Source organism: Lacerta agilis, chromosome Z, assembly GCF_009819535.1.
Source record: "Lacerta agilis isolate rLacAgi1 chromosome Z, rLacAgi1.pri, whole genome shotgun sequence".
Classification (NCBI taxonomy): Eukaryota; Metazoa; Chordata; class Lepidosauria; order Squamata; family Lacertidae; genus Lacerta; species Lacerta agilis.
Window position 1 is genome coordinate 22,413,127 of NC_046331.1, and position 17,387 is coordinate 22,430,513.

General features: G+C 44.3%; 1 protein-coding gene across 1 annotated transcript in view; it reads left to right on the forward strand.

The window, feature by feature from the left end:
* Positions 1-17,387, forward strand: part of TRPC5 (transient receptor potential cation channel subfamily C member 5) — a 164,656-nt gene that overhangs the window by 133,159 nt on the left and 14,110 nt on the right. Inside the window, exon 7 of the mRNA XM_033137473.1 lies at positions 3,238-3,433. Within this exon, the coding sequence (XP_032993364.1) occupies positions 3,238-3,433 (196 nt within the window). The remainder of the gene's footprint in view (positions 1-3,237; positions 3,434-17,387) is intronic.

A 17,387-nucleotide genomic window follows, 5' to 3' on the forward strand; every position in this document is an offset into this window, starting at 1 on the left:
TGATGTACTTCCAGTCATTGATTGCTGTTATAGGTTGGTTGCAGTAGCAGGCAAGAATGGGCAAGCATCCCCTCCGGGGGGGAAAATTACTCTTCCTTTTCCAGAACATTATTTCCATCATAGTTTTCCTATGCACAGCAGGGTGTCCTCCTTCAAACCTACTTTAACCTCTCTCTTCTTTTCCTCCACCTTCCTTTTTTTTGGTAGTGCCATCCCTGGTAATAGGAAGGAAGGGCCTGTCTTTCCCTTCACACCATTTTTGTGTGAAGTGTGACAGATAACTGGAATGGGTTTTGTTCCAAAGCCAGTAAAAAGTAGAAGCTAACTGTGCTATTGAAATGAGATCTGACAGTCACTTCGCTCTGGGTATCTTTAGAAGGCAGCTGTAGTTTGATCCCCCCCCCCTTTTACTGGAAGTTTAGTCTGTAGTTACTGTGCTAGCTAAATAGATATGCTGTGAACTCCTCAAAATGTACTTTCATTCGGGCAAATTTTGGCCAAATTCTCCCATTTCATTGTGTCTCCATTTTCCAAGTGTTAAGGGCCAAACGGCACATTATTGTTGCTGTTGTTATTTCTTTACTGACCTTCCTCCCATAGCAGCCCAGGGTGGTGCAGTGCACAGCAACACTATAATAAAACATCAAAAACCATCAATGGAAACAATGAAAAACTTCATTTTTAAAACAGAAATTCCAAATATACAGATCAAAACAGATTATTGCTATTACTGTTTGTATTTGCACCCTACAGGATAGTTTAGGTGCACACCAATGCTAAAATGAAAAGATAACCATATCAACAGATCACAATATCTAAAAACTGCCTATCGGAAGCAATAAACCCAAATTAACATAGAAATCCACCATACCATCTGCTGGATCCTACGAGATACCTACATACAAGAAGTCTGGACAAATAGGCATGTGTTTGATGGATGTCTGAAGATTATCAATGTGGGGGACAAATACAGTTGCCTAGGGAGGGAATTCCACAATTTTATTTACTTTATTAAATTTGTAACCTGCCCTTCATCCAAAGATCACAGGGAAGTTCACAACATAAAAATACAAAATGGGGGGATTAAATAATGAAATAACACACACACACCCCAAAAACCCACAACAACTCACATTTAAAGGATATGGAATGTTAATAAGCCAAAGGTTTGGTTAAAGAGAAACATTTTTGTATGGCACCTTAAGATATGTACTGAAGGGGCCAGGTGACCCTCCCTGGGGAGAGCATTCCACAAACAGAGAGCAACTGCAGAAAAGGCCAATTCTTGTGTTGCCATGCTGCAGTTCTTTCTTGGGAGGAGGCATGTGATGAAGGGCCGCAGATGAACTGCTCAGGACTGCAACACCTCAAGGACCACCACTCCATATGAACCTACCTGGGCCCTGAGATAACCACCAGAGGCCCTTCTTCATGTGCTCCACCATGAAAGGTCCATAGGGTGGCAACACGAGAATAGGTCTTTTCTGCAATGGCTCCCCGTTCGTGGAATACTCTCCCCAGGGAGGTTTGGCTGGTGCCTTTGTTATAAATACACCTTTAGGCACCAGGCAAAAATGTTTCTTTTCAACCAGGCTTTTGGCTGATTGACATCCAATGGCCTTTTGAATGTATTGTGGAAGGGGGGGGTTATTGGGTTATTTTGTTCTTATTTTTATTATGTATTTTGTGGTTTTATATTGTGGTTTTATGTTGTGAACTACCTTGAGATCCATGGGTATACAGTGGTATACAAACCTGATAAATAATAACATGATGGTGCTGATGAGTGCAATTGGGGTGCCACCACTTGAGAAGGCCCTGTCTTGGGTAACCACCTCACAAGCCATAGCTGGTGATGGAACCACAAATAGTGCTTCCCCTACTGATTTCAAATCACAAGCCAGTAGGTAGTGGAGAAATACCTTCTGTCAAGTTCATAGTGCAGCACAGTGATAGGATCTCTCTTCTCTCCCCCCCCCCCCCATTTTAACAGAGGTGAGGGAAAACTCTGAATGTGTTTATAGCAGTAGCACTGGGGGAGGAGCATGTAACTCTCCCCCACCCCACATACCCTTTTCTTGCTCAAAAACAGCCCTCTCTGTGAAGCTACAGGGGGATATTTCAGCATTAAGAAGGAGAACATTGGAATATATTCTTTGTGTGCCTCCTCCACAAGAGGTCCAAAGGGTGGCAACATGAGAATGGGCCTTTTCTGCAGTGGCTCCCGATTTGTAACATGCTCTCCCCAGGGAGATTCAGATGGTGCCTTCATTATACACCTTTGGGCACCAGGCAAGAACGTTCCTCTTTAATTAGCCTTTGGCTGATTGCAATGATCCAATGCTCTTTCAAAATGTGTTGTGGAAGAGGGGATTATTGGGTTGCATTTGTTTATATTTTTATTATGTATTTTGTGTTTTTATATTGTAATTTTATGTTGTGATCTATAGGCATAGGGTGGTATGCAAATATAACAAGTAATAATAATAAAAACAACGACGTTTCAGTTGGGAAACAATGCATGGGAAAGGGCTAACTTCCCCACTCCAGCACCACTTCTCTGACAGACTTTGGAACCCCAAAGCTGCTTTTAAATAATAACACTGGGAGCTCTTCTGAATAATGCACAAAGGAAGAAGTAGAGAAGGGACAGGCTGGCAATTTGCACATTTTTCCATGGGTCTTTGGGGAAAGAAGGTAAAATATCTGTTGATCACATAAGGACAAGGATGGAGGAGGACTTCATTTTAAATGAATTTATACATGGAATGTGGTGGCTCCAGTCTCCTTGAACTTTGCATGCATTGGGTGTACTTAGGGGTTGTTGAGGTTAGCCTACCCAGGGGGTGTGTGTGCAAAAACCATGCCTCTCTACTCTGGCCCAGAGTGGCTAGAATCCTGCCCTGGTTCGCTCCTCCACTGTTCAGGCAGGGGGACCAATACACCTCCTTGCCAAGGGCACAAGGGAGCTGAGATACACCTCTGATTGCCAGGTGTGTTTAAATTAATTTGTCAGGTGTGTTTGATTAATTATATGCAAAACTGAGAATGTCGGAGTTGGCATTCAACAACATCTGGTTAGCCCCGGATTCTGCCATCCCTGCTTTAAAACATCTGGAGTATTCTCGAAGGCAACAGCTTTGATCCTTAGCATCCCTCTCTCTGTACTTAAACTGAATAAACGAAAGCTTTAAATGTCCAACCATCAATGACGAATGTGGCGCTCCTCTTTTGCAGGCTCTTTGAAACTCTACAGTCACTCTTTTGGTCTGTGTTTGGTCTGCTGAACCTCTACGTCACTAACGTGAAAGCCAGGCATGAATTCACAGAATTTGTTGGGGCCACCATGTTTGGCACGTACAACGTCATCTCCCTAGTGGTCTTGCTAAACATGCTCATAGCAATGATGAATAACTCCTACCAGCTCATAGCAGTAAGTCAACTGACTTTCTTTCTTATTTTCTTTGAAATATGCATTTTGTGTATATATACGTGTGCCTGTGTGCAAGAGGGACAGAAAAGTGAGATTCTGCCTGGCACCCAAGATACTTCAGCTGCAGGTTGGAGGAGAGAAAAGTCACCGCCACCCTTAGGGAAACAAGAAAGTACAGTGGTGCCCCGCTAGACGAAAATAATTCGTTCTGCGAGTATTTTCGTCTAGCGGGTTTTTCGTCTAGCGAAGCGGCAATGCAAACTGCGGTTGTTGTTGTTGTTTTGCGTCTTGCGAGGCAGCCCCATAGACAAATTCGTCTTGCGGGGCAGCCTCCCGCTAGACGAATGCCTTCGTCTAGCGAGTTTTCGTCTAGCGAGGCATTCGTCTAGCGGGGCACCACTGTATGTATCTTTATATCCCTTGTATCCCTTTGTAACACGGAGCAACTGACCCTTGAGAATCACCTGACTTCTGAAGCAAACAGATTGTTGTTACAAGCTGCAGCTGAGAACGACTTGTGATCCCACCATCCTCTCTAGCCAAAAGCAAGAAGTAGAATAGGACCTCATGATTAAATGTATGCAGGGCTGGCCCAAGACATTTTGGTACCTGAGACAAACCACAAAATGGTGCTCCACACCCCACCAGAGAAGAAGGAGTGAGTGGAGATCTACATCAAGAATGTGGGACCTTACTTGGCAGTTGAAGTGGGAATCAAAGGCAATCACAGGGCACTCTGAATAATGATGGGCCAGTACAGAGCCCAGGAAAACCCCAAGGGCAGCTCCCATAATTTCCTCCCTGCAGTGGGAGAAAATCAGCAGCACCTCCTATTCGCTGAGAGGCCACTGTAGAGGCAGAATTGGGGGGGGGGGCTGCTGAGGTGGCGACACATCCAGCCTTCAAGGAGCATGTCACAGCTCTTGTTAGAGCAGCAGCAGTAGCAGGCAATGCTTTCCTTGGAGGCTGGATCTGCTGCCCCTATGGATCCTGTCACCTGAGGCAGTTGCCTCACGTTGCCTTATGGGTGGGCCATGTATTTGTATGTAAATGTGCAGATAGAATATGCTGGAAATTCCCAGATCATTTGCTGTGTTCTCAGATGGCACTGATCATTGCAGGGGGTTGGACTAGATGATCCCTAGGGTCCCTTCCAATTCTACAATCTTATGTTTGACACTTCTTAAAAATGGACAGAGAGATGCATTAGAAAAAGAGAGCTTGCTGTCGTAGGTACCTCAGCCATTGGTATGAGACAAGGTTTGCACCAGAAATTACAAATGCCTACCAGTGAATTGAGTGCTGCTCAACCACCCCCTTAGCACCCGTCTGCCATGCTTCAGGCAGATCACTGGTTCTCTCTATCTCTCTTTCACACACAGCACTGCCTGAATATTCATATGTTTATCTGCTCATTCATTAATATATTCGTTTAACAATGGAGAAGGGAAATCAAAACCAGGGATTGAGAAGAGGTGTTTTTTTTCATGACATCACAGAAGTTCTGCCAATCAGTGCTGATTACAATTGACTTCTGTTCTGGGGATTGAGAGTGTCTTGTTTGTTTCTTGGTAAGATCACAGAAGGTCAGTGAAACAGTGCTGCATGTACAGTAGTTGGTGCCTCTTATTGGATTAAAGGTGTGTGTTTCTTGGTAACATCACAAAAGGTAAGTCAATCATAGCTGCATGCAGTTGGCTTCATTCCAGGGATTGAGGGTGTTTCTTGATGACATCACAGAAGGTCAGCCAGTCAGTGCTGTGGGCTTCTACTGCAAGCCCAAAGATACATGCTGGTTTGTTGTTTTGCCCACCATTCACACTTAGAGAGGAATAGAATATGTTTGAACTTAACATAGTGAGACTTGCTTCTAATCTGTTATCACAGATATGTTATGCCAGGCAGAAACTATTATGAGTTTCTATACCAGGGGTCGGCAAACTAAGGCCCGTGGGCCAGATCAGGCCCAATTGCCTTCAGGATCCGACCCGTCCATGGATTGGCGTGGGGATTCTGTTTGTTCGGGCTACACCCTTTTTTCTGTATCGTTTAATTTTCCCACCTCTCACACACACCGTGGCGGTCCCTCCTCCCTCCCTCCTCCTGGCTTCTTCCTGTCCTGCCTAGAGGAGGAAGGGGGCTGAGATGAGCTGGCTGAGCACCATTTTAAGCAGCCCCCCTCCAGAGCCAGCCCTTTAACGCCGCTCATCTTCCCTCCGCCGTCGCTGCCCTGGTGCTCCTGTGGGCCAGAGAGCGGAGCAGATGAGCTCGCTCTGCCTACCCACAAGAAGCAGCTGCGGTGGCGGCGGCAGCCCCAGGGAAGGTAAGCACAGTGGCTGGGGGTGGGGAATGGGGAGGAGGACTACTTGCCCCCCTCTCCCCTTCTTCCAGCTCCCCCCCCCCCGTGCCACTTCTCCGGCCCGCCGCAAGGTTGGAGGGACAGTGGACCAGCCTGCAGCTAATTTTTTTTTTTTTTTTTGCCAACCCCTGTTCCTGGAGGTGCTGCTAGTGCAGGGGTAGCCAATGGTATCCCTGAACATTGGGAATACTGAGTGGGACTGATGGGCAGTGGTGGAGCTTCATGCTCTGGCACTGGGGGGGGGGAGCAGGCGGGGGTGTGGCTGGTGTGCATCCCGGGGGCGTGGCATGCCGCCCGCAGGGACGTGATGCACATCCTGGGGGTGTGGCACGCTGCCTGCGGGGGTGTGGCGCCCAGCGCGGGCAGGGAGCAGCCACAATGCCCACCAGGACTGCGCTGCTAGGGGCAGTGCGCTCCCTCCCCCCACTCCTCTTCCTCCGCCAGTGCTGATGGGGAGTTGAATTGCAACATCTGGAGAGCATCATGTTGGTGACCACTTGGGTAGAGAGAAAGAATCAAAAAGTACCTGGTGTGACTCTTTCCTTTTCCTTACTGGATGATTTTAGAGACGCCTCAGTCTCAGCCTTCCATCTGCAATATGGGGATAACAACACAAAACTCCATGATATGATAGGATGGTAATTTTAAGGATATTGCTAAGATATTGTGATAATGTATTTTCTACATGCTAAAAGTTATATATTATGAAAATTCCAATGAAATTCCAGAATAGCAAGCTAGAATTCATTTTCCTCCACAAGTTAGAGAATAGGAAGGAACATGAGTCTTGCAAGAGAGCTACCTGATGAGCTGTTCCCTAAAACCACCCTCATTTCAATGCCTGATGGCTTGCTTGCATACCTAAATGCAGAACTGGGCAAGGCATTCTGTACTCTTGGTGACTTTGGGCACCTGGCAGGACTTCAAGAGCAGACAAAAGAAATACAATTCTCCCTCTCTCACTCCATGTGACCTGGAAAGAGCACCTGGCTCTGATTCATTATAGCCCTGACATTGATGTACAGGCAACCCTGAAGAGCTGCTAAATCTTGGGAGAAAGATTGTTAAACTCTTTGGAATAAAACAGAACATACAGATTAAGCCTCTGTGGGTTTTAGACCTTGTGGAGTGATGATGAAATGTTATTCCTACCTAAGGGATAACTGCAAAGGCACCAGTCCACATCTGTGTATTTAAGGCAGGGTAGACTGAGTGGTATCTGTACAATTTTACTGGGGGCACTGTCCCTGCACTAGTTAGCAAGCTTAAGGAGTTACTTGGTCTGATCTTCCCTGTTCTGCAGTGTCACCCTCATAATGGGCAAACAGTACTGCAGCTTATCAACTAATCCTGACCTGAGTGCATTATCAGCAGGAGCGCCCAACAAGACCAACAGTGGGCACAACAGCCAAAAAAGCAGTTTCTGCATGTGCTGTAGAGAGAAATGAGGGGCAGATGGAGCTCATCAACCTGGGAAGGTAGCCCATCTAGAAGAAGGAAAACCCTGATCTGAAACATCCGCTGCCTTGCAGGATATCTTCCAAGAGAAGAAAGGGCTAAGGACAAAATCCTACACAAATCTGGAGTCCCTAAGATGGTTGGATGCTACCTTATTTGCAACCTCATGGCAACTCCTATAGCCAAGCTGTTGACAAATGTATTGCTCTGCTTTCCTTTGCACCACACCTAGTGAGGCTGAGGGTAGGGGGTCTTGTCGTCTGGGCAGCCCAGGATCTCCATACACACTGCCCAGGCTTGCATACCGAGGGGGTCACTTTGATGCTGCTAACACAGGAGTTTGGCTTCATCCCCGGAGGCACGCTCCATTGTTTTTTGAGACAGATGCCATCAACAATATGTGCACACATTTTCCCTTTAAACAGAACTCGAAAGTTCATTCCCTATTTAAAGCCTGCTCTGTTTTGCCATTGTCTTCTAGTTCCACATTCTAATATCTTTGTCTACCTTTTCACCTAATGGCTGTTTGCTGGTTGCACATTGTAGTGATGGCACAGAGCGGCTGAACAAGAACCAATAAGAGAAGCAACTATCATAACCCCTGCATTGCTTAAGGGGAAAGGCAGCTTACTGAACTGCAATATTTTTTTCTCTCACTCTCCTTTTTGGACAAAAGCTATTTTAAACTTCAGTAGCCGTCTGCTCTCTTCAGGGCACCTTGAGGCAATGTAATTATTGAGCATTTCACTGCACCAACCTGTATTTTTCTTTCCTTCTCATAGAGTCAAAATACAGTCAATATTCAAATACAGAAATCAGCTGCTAAGAAAGCAAAATGCCGCTTAGTCAATCAGTTGAGATCAGTTCCTGTAGTAGCAGTCCCAACATCAGGATATCTCCTCACTGTGGACTTATCCACATCTAGCTTTTGCCCTACTCTTTCCAGGCAGAGGTGCACACTTAAAATTTCTGTGTCCAAGTGGTTTGTTTGGGTTTTTTTTGCTCTGAGCTTACTCTGCAAAAAAAAAAAAAACTTGCTCTTTAAAACTCAGTTGGAACAAACATCAATTCAGGTTTCCTGTGGTTTGCTGCTTGCTCCAATCAAGCTTTAAAAAAGTGGTTTTTCACAGGGAAAGCTCCAGAACCAAAACAAAAAACACCCTTGGACACAGAGCAGACCGTGCCTGGAAAGAGTGGAGGAACTGTTAAGTGTGGAGAGGTCCAGTGTTTTCTGCAAGGATGGATTTCTTCATCTCAATATTTTCAAGGCATGACAGAAATAGCTTTGCATTTTGAACAGATGAAAATTGTCATGATGTCTAAAAGGACAGTGGGATTTATCTCCATGAGGTAGGGATGGCCAAGTGAATCTATTACTCATCATCAGCAACAGTGCGCGTAATTATAATACTTCCTCCAGACTGAAGGCATTGTTCCTTGTTGTCTGGTTTGGCAACTTGGGAAAGGGTTCTCTACGCTCCTGTTTACTCCAAGAATTCTAAGTGTGTGCCTATACTCATTCATAAAAATGCACTTCTTACAGTGTTACCAACTGCAATGGGTTCAGTTGGGCATTTTCTTTCTTTAGTGGCAAAGGCATCAAATATGACATTTGCTGCAGTGCACCTATGGGGACTAAATTTGGGCTCTCATAAGAACATAAGAGCTTGCTGGATCAGGCCAGTGGCTCATTTAGTCCAGCATCCTACTGTCACCAATGCCCATGGGAAGCCCATAAACAGGCCACAAATACAACAGCACTCTGCTCACCTGTGATTCCCAGGAACTGGTATTCAGTGGACAATGCTTCTGACGGCTATTGTAAAACATTGCCGCTGCGATTATGAATTTCCCAATCCTCCTTTAAAGCCATCCTAACTGGTTGCCATCACTGCTTCCTGGAGAAGTGAGTTCCGTAGTGTGCCGCCTTTTCTTTGTTAAAGCTTTCATTTACCACATGTGTTTGTGTCTTATTTATGAACTGTCTGCTTTGAGCGCTTTGGCATCTCCTAAATTGTTGGAGGGAATTTTTTAGTCTTCTCAGAAAGCTAAGTCCATGGCTGCTGTTTATACCGTAAATACTTTTTTTGGCCCTTTGTAAAGCGGGTGTGCAGGAACTGGAGAGTTGCGAGATAAGGAATTAAAATATGCTGTACATGCCAAACAATGGAAAATTGTTTAGAAACTATAAGGAACGTTGCTTTAGATTTGTAACTGAGACTGATTCAGCAAAAAAAGTATGTTTTAGGTATATCTGTACAGGAAGGCACTGTCAAATACAGATAGGTACTGAAAATGCCTCATTGGAGCAAGGGATGTGGGCATGTCCAGTGATACATTCTTTTTGCTTTCAATATCTATTTTGTATTGGTGAAATCTTTGATATTTGCAGATGTTCAAGCACTTTTAAACTATATTCCTGTAGTATGGAGGTTAATACCACAGCAACAAAAGTGGATTCTGAATGGCAAAAATGACGTAAGGAGAGTCTACTGGATCAAACCACTTCTGGTCCAGCATCCTGTTCTGTGCTGGCAAACCAGATTTGAAAACCACAAGCAGGATTTGAGCACAAGAACACTCCTTGCCCATGCGGTTTCCAGCAACTGATATTCAGAAGCATACTAAATCTGACAGGTAGAATGTAGCCATTGGGGCTAATAGCTGTTGATAGCTTTCTCCTCCCTGACTTTGTCTAATCCTCTTTTAGAATCATCCAAGTCAGTGGCCTCACTGTTTCTATCATGTACTTAGGCAAGGCTTTCTCTTTCTCTCAGACCACACGCACACACACACACTGAGGAAAACAAAACTGAACTTCCTTGCACGGTTGTTATAAGGACTGCAACAAATTTCTATGGACCCTTGAGAGCACCATACAAGTGTTGAATATTATTCATTATCCGTGCCCAGAGAAGTGTGACACGTTCAGAGGCTTCTAGATCCCTTTGTGCTCCTGAAGACGCACACACACACCTCATTCTTCCTGGTACTATCCATTTTTTAAAAAATAGTTAGCAAGTTCATAATTATATCCCACATACTCACCAATGCTTTTGACGTGTGAGTGCTGCATTTGCCTTCGGAATTTCCTCTGGGGCATCAAAGACATGTCAAGCTGAATCCTGAGCAATGGAAAGGTCTCCCTGTGCAATCTGGCTCTGCATACCTCACTGGAGTCTAAGGAGGCTTAATTGTTTCCCTGGGAGCATGAGGACATCATGCATGTGATGATTAAGAACTGTCTCTTTCCTTTCCTTTTCCTTTTCCTGGCTTTAGCCTAACTATATCTCACCTGTGGACTTGAACTGAGCTTTTAATATTCATGGGCTGTTTGCTGAGCATCCAAATGCATCCAGGGATAAGCAAATATGGGTTGTCTCTCCAACTCTTTTATCACAAGTGGCCAATTGTATTTTATTAATATTTGGCATTGTTTCCAGGTTATGAAGCACCTCAAGCAAGAAGCCTTCAGTAGGTCCCTAACCTCATTCCCCTGCCCCCGTCCAACCCCAGCATGCAAACACCACAGCATTGCTGCCTCCTCACTTTGAGAACAAGAGCATAGAAAGTTACTTTTATACTGAGTCAGATCATTGATGCTTCTAGCTAAATATTGCCTCCACCAGCCTCCCCCAACTTGGTGACCTCCAGATGCCCTGGACAACCCACTCTCACCAGCCCCAGCTGATGGAGGCTGTAGTCCAGAACATCTGGATGCCACCAGGCCAGGAAAGGCTGGTCTACACTGGTTTGCAGTGGCTTTCCAAGGTCTCAGAGATGAGACATTTGAAACCTAACCTGGCAATGTCAGTGATTGAACATACATGCATAGCAGATGCTCTACACCCTTTACTATTTTTGCTGCCTGTTCAATTCCCCAGCAAAGTGGTGGGCAAACAAGCAGAAGAGCAAGTGGTGGTGAAGAAGAGCAACAGCTGTCACCTGCTCTGTGAAAGTGGAGGGGGCAGGTGAAGGTGAGTGCCAAGAGTCCATCGCTGGCACATCCCTGCATAGAAGGTGCCCCCCCCAGGTGTTGCTGCTTGCTGCATCTACTGGAAGAGAGCATTCAATAGTGTGGGACCAGCGACACTAAGTCCCCAACATCTAAGTTGAGCCTAGTCAGGCCTCTGTAACATGGGATACAGCTAATGGCACTCCTCTGGGGATTTGCAGAGAAGTTATACAATGCTGTGTTTCCAGTACTTTTTCCCTTCCATTTTCCTGTGTTTCCAGTACTTTTTCCCTTCCACTTTCCTGTGTTTCCAGTACTTTTTCCCTTCCAAAAGTCCAGTTTTGGGGGGAAGTGGGGTTTGCTGTGCAAGAACCCTAAATCAATGTTAGTTGTACAACCTGAATTTGTCAGTACATGATTGAACCCCACCAGACAATAGCATCAGTCTTCAATGCTTTAGCAATGTGCTCCATAGCCTTTTAACAAGGCAGCAGAGGTTAAGGATCAGAGTTTTCCTTCTCCTAGATGAGTTACCTTCCCAGGTTGACAAGCCCCATCTGCCCCTCACTTCCCTCTACAGCACGAGCAGAAACCACATTATTGATAGTTGGACCCACTATTGGGGGAAAAAGGATGAAGAACAAGAAAAGATAGTGAGAGAAGTTCACCCTAAAATGCTGATGAATTTTTATGATGACTTCTTTTTAATTGCCAACTGTTGTGGAAATGTGGAAAACAAAACTTAAAACTGGAACAATGAAGAACTTAGAGAAATGTTACAAATAAGAGGTTCTTTTGATCCATTGTAGCTGGTTCTTTAGGAGAAAGGAAAATTAGACCCAGAGAGTTGCAACTCAGCAAAACGTTTGTTTGTTTTTTGTATACATTAAAATCACAGTCCCTAGCACACGCACAGACACATCCTTAGTCATACTCTCCAACTCTACACCAGTAGCTGATCAGGCCATGACAAGAGGACGGGTGGCAGGTGTTGCAGCGCTGGGAACATGGCACACCTTTCCACTGGAAAGTCCCTTCTTTATAGACTTTCAATCAGACATTCCAGCTCTGGTGATTCACCACCATCTGTTCCTTGTCGTAGTTGTTCATCACGTTCCAGAGTTCATCACATCCTCATTAGTCAATCTTGCTCAACACACGTCCTATGTTATCAGCCTGTTTGTACGTCAAGTCTCGCGAGCTCAGCACTTCTTCCTCCACGACCTTATCAATCCCACAAGTCTTAATGAGACTCCATTTTAGAGTAGTGTTCTTCAGCCTAAAAACAGGCCTACACTCATTCATTCATTCATTCATACCATAAATCTCTAATGAATGTGATTGTTATACTCATTACATTACAGGAACCAGTATTGACCAAGATTTGCTCATCCTTACCAACACATGCCTCAGTCCCAGAATTAAGGTTGAAAATTCTCCAGGTTAAGCTGGAATTGTGGAAGAGTAGAACGCAGGATGTGTTGCTGAACAAGAAACAAATGAAATAAAGGGACTCCTCTTGCCCCTAATGGAAACTCACTGGTAGCTCTTCTTCTGCCATTTGTGCTTGTAGCAATAAATTTCCTCTCACAGATATTGAGGGTGCTTTCCTCCCCTCCTGTGTGAGATGGGCCCAACCTGCTTGCATAGCTTATGTTCCAAGTGACAGGCAAAATGGCATCCCAAGAGGCCCCTTTAATGACACGGTGGAAGCCAACGTAGCCAGAGGAAGCAGTAGAGACAGCAGCCTAGTGCATCCTCTCATCCTCAAGTCAGACCTGACAAGCAAAATTAATGTTCTCTCTTGCGGCTGAATTAATTAAGCAAAATAAGATATAGAAGGCAAGCCAGCCCCTCCTTCATGCTTGCATTTTCCTTCACAACCTTTCCTTCCTTCTCTCCTAACCCTGAAAATCAGATCTATATAATTAAAGAGATTCGCCTGGGAAAGTAGCCAAATGCTTAAAAGAAATGCTAAAAATACAACCGACAAGCGGCATTACTCTGCACCAGCTATTATTCATGATGCTCATCAGGGTTGCAGTAATCAAGGTGCTCAGGAGGTAATGGCACTTACAAAAATTTGGTCTGGCTACTGAGTAGCTGATGGCCACAATGTTCAGGAAAACAAAAGACCTGGCAGTTTGCAATAAGACCCATAAGAAGAGCCTGCTGGATCAGGTCAATGGTCCATCTACCGGTATTCCAGCATCCTGCTCTCACAGTGGCCAAACAAATGTCTATGGGAAGCCCCAAGCAGGACCTGAACACAAGACCACTCTCCCTTCCTGTGGTTTCCAGCAACTGGCATTCAGAAGCATTGCTTCCTCCAGTTGTGAATTCTGAAGGCTCACCCACACTTTTTTTGTCCCAGCACTTTCCCCTCGAAAACCCGCTTTTTAATGCTGAATCGGAACAAACAGCAATTCCTGTTTTCAACAGATTGCCCTTTGCTCTGATTCAGTGGTAAAAAGTGGGTTTTCGAAGGAAAGCATGGGTGGCGGGGCAGAGAGAGAAGTGCTCAAACATGGCCCTTTAAAGGGCGGGCCTGCGCCTAAAAATGCAGCTCAGAAGGAAGTCTGGATGAGCCCTCCAGAGAAAGGGCATGATCTCCTCTGTGCAGGATAATTGCCTTAACTCTCATGCATTTTCAATATGTAGTTATCAGTGTCTGCTTCTCAATCTCTTTCTCCCATGGAAAGGAGAAAGATCCTGTAAGATGCTAGAAAAGAGGATAGATTAGCCACTCCCCATACTTGATTGCATGCTTACCAGCCCCAGCCAGCATGGCCAATGGTCAGGGGTGATGGGAGTTGCACCACAAATACCTGGAGGCCACTACTCCCTTGCAACATTAGACTGGGGAAAGAAGGATGGAAAAAGGCCTTTTGCCTTCCACCTTTTGGGAATTTAAATTGTTCCTCTGGAGACACTGAGGGCAAAGCCCGTGAAAGATCCGGTCAAGTTCTGAGCCCCGATGGTCCTATGGGCAAACTACTATCAGGAATTTGCTATAATGAATGGACAGTCTTATCTCACAGAGAAGGGACAGTGATATACAGAAGATGTATTCAGCTAATCTATTTCTCATATGAAATTCCCTGTTGGTGCTTTCAAAGCACCGCTTTTTTTGACCTGCGACCTTCACGGTGCTCTGATTTATCTGGATATTGCAATCAAAGCAGAACACATTTGAACTGAATTCTGAAAAAATCAAAGAGCCACTCCAGGCTTCTCATATCAGGCAATCTAATAGAAGAGATTTTTTTAAAACCCCGCTCTATTCTATGCACGTGCCCTCTACCAGAGGTCCTCATTAGCTGTCATCGTTTCATTTCATGGGATGGACGAATCTGTCAGTTTTGACTTCTCTCTGGTTTTCATTTTTAGAGTCTTAGGTCCCATTCAGTTCAACACATTCACACAGTGGTTTGCCTTTAAAAATATATATACTCAAATATTTGTACGCATTTTAATTACATTTCTCTCAAGAAACACCTTTTATACACTTTCATACTACTAATACAGTACACACATTTTTGCAAGCCCTAATAGAATGAGTTTTTGCATGTTACTTTCACTAATCAATGCATTTCCCCTTACTACACTTGTGTCCACATTTTTTCATTAGCAGACTGCATGCAAAAACCAGGGAAGTGCTAATTTCAAACAATAGCTGTGTTTTGCTCTTCATATTGGTTCAGGAAGTGCAAATTTGTTGGGTTCACATTAAAATTTGAAATGATACATATTGTCCTCCATCTCTACTGGGGTTTGGGGGGCTTGTTTTGTTTTTCATAACCTTAATATTCAACTACAGAATGAATATGGACAAGAAGTTGGAGAACTAAAGCCCAAGAGAACTGGAAAGGCTACAAAATGCAACATGTGGACAATGCATTTACAAAACATTTAAAATCCTTACAAAATGGGCAGCACTGATCTTTCTGTTATTTTTACAAACTAAAATTCAGATATCAAACATCCCTCCTTTCTTATTTTGAGGGTGCCACACTTTGGAATGTGGGAGAATTCAGTGAAAACAGAAATGGGAGCAGAAATTATCAGGAATGGGAATCAATTCAGTGAATAAAATTAATATTCGCTGTTGTTTTTGTTTTCAGTCCACAAACAATACAGGATTGATTATGTCTTTTCTCCTTTTGCATTGCATTTCCTCTGCATTAAAATGAGTGGGGTGGAGTAATTTACATAATTTGTATAATGAATTCCATATGCTACATCAGTGTTTTTCAACCTTTTTTGGGCAAAGGCACACTTGTTTCATGAAAAAAATCACGAGGCACACCACCATTAGAAAATGTTAAAAAAATTAACTCTGTGCCTATATTGACTATATATAAAGTAATTTTCCCACGGCACACCAGGCAACATCTCGCGGCACACTAGTGTGCCACGGAACAGTGGTTGAAAAACACTGTGCTACATAATTTCACTAAGGCAGACTGTGAGATGAATAATGTAGATTTTAGCAGAAGTCGAACTGGAAGAATGGAAACAGTGCTGCATGCAATTAATACTGGGCAGAATGGGAAATGATTTCTTCTACATCCTTACCACCCCTTCCCAGTCAAAAACCTACAACCGCCTCCAAAGCAAGAGATGCATTTATTTAGGATACTTATCAACCAAACCATTACCGTTGCCATTGTCTTGTGCAAGAATGGGGGTGCCTGTTCTAATAATACTTCCAGGTGGCACCTGGCTTAATTTTGGGGAACTAAGAAAATCTATAAATACAAATATTCCCCCATGGAATTCTTTGCATTGGCTTTAGTCTCCTTTGGAGCTAACCTGTGACTGAGGTGGTCCTGTGGCTCCCATCTCATGGCAAAGGCTCAAGGTACAATGGTGGTGCACATTAAGATCCACATTAAGATCCAGCCCAGAGTGTCTCAGGTACTCAGAAAAGACCCCTGCCTAATGTGGTCCTCACTGCTAGAGAACTTGAGAACTTGAACTTGACTTCCTGTTTCAGCCCATATCTTTAATACTGTATGTATATCTGAGTGGTACATAGGCAGAGGAAAAGGCACAGCAGGTGAATTGCATGGCTAAGCACAAGATGAGATCTTGTTCCAATAAGCGGCATGCTCCTGTCTCTTTTATTTGAAGAAGTGGGTGGGCACAAGCCTTAGCGTGATAGTTGTCTTGGGACTGGGCAAGCAAATGGGCATCCCTGTAAGTGGGTTGGGCCTATGAGATTTGTTCACACCAGCACTGTCCTTGGAGATGGAGGTGGAGTCAGTGCTGACTCAGTATCCAACTTACTCTCAGGTACCTTCCCAGAAGGTGGAGACTCCTTACAGGCAGGAGGAGGAAACCATGGCAGCTCCACTTAGGAAGTACCTGACAAGAAGTGTCCAATAACACAAGGGAGGGATGTCTCTCTGCCCACCTGCTTAGACCCTCCAAGGGATGTCCAGTTGCAACTACCAGATCTCATCCCACTCTGCCTCAGGATCTGACTATTTCTTCCATGATATCTCCACAGGGCTCATGACACTGTCTGAGGCTTTGGAGAGCCATTGCCAGTACAAATTTGCAAATAATCTTTATCTACCTGTAGGCAGAAAAGATACCCAGACCCAGTATCTTTTCCCCTGGAAGGGTGAAAAAACAGTTTGAGAGGGCATTTTGAGAAGGAGAAATCACCTGCATGGAAAGGCTTAAGTATTCCCCCTCCTTACAGCCACAGCAGATTTCTAGCCCCCTGCCTCTTGACAATGGCATTTGGACAAGTAAGAAACCATTAAGACAAATCATGTGAGATGAACTTTGGGTCTCCAGCATCCTTTCTAGGTTGGCCTTCGAGGAGAAATCATGAGATAGATGTTGAAAGCATCAGGGACAATCAGGGTAGCTGGTCTGACATTTTGCACACTTGGAAATCCAATCCAAGTTGGCTCTTATGAACTTTATTCTTTTGAGAAAAAAACACCTACAGTTGCAAAAGCAAGGGTATGGGGAAAATTCCACTACAAATAGAGCAGACAGCTTTAAGAGTCAGGGATTTGCTAAAAGATGTCTTGTGAATTCTGCTGTCGTTTCTTCACTATGAAGGAAAACTGAGGAGAAATTAGCATTTTGTCTGCACATTTTTTTTTAAAATGTAACAGACTAACACTGTCCATTGTTTATGACTGAAAGAACTAAGTTGA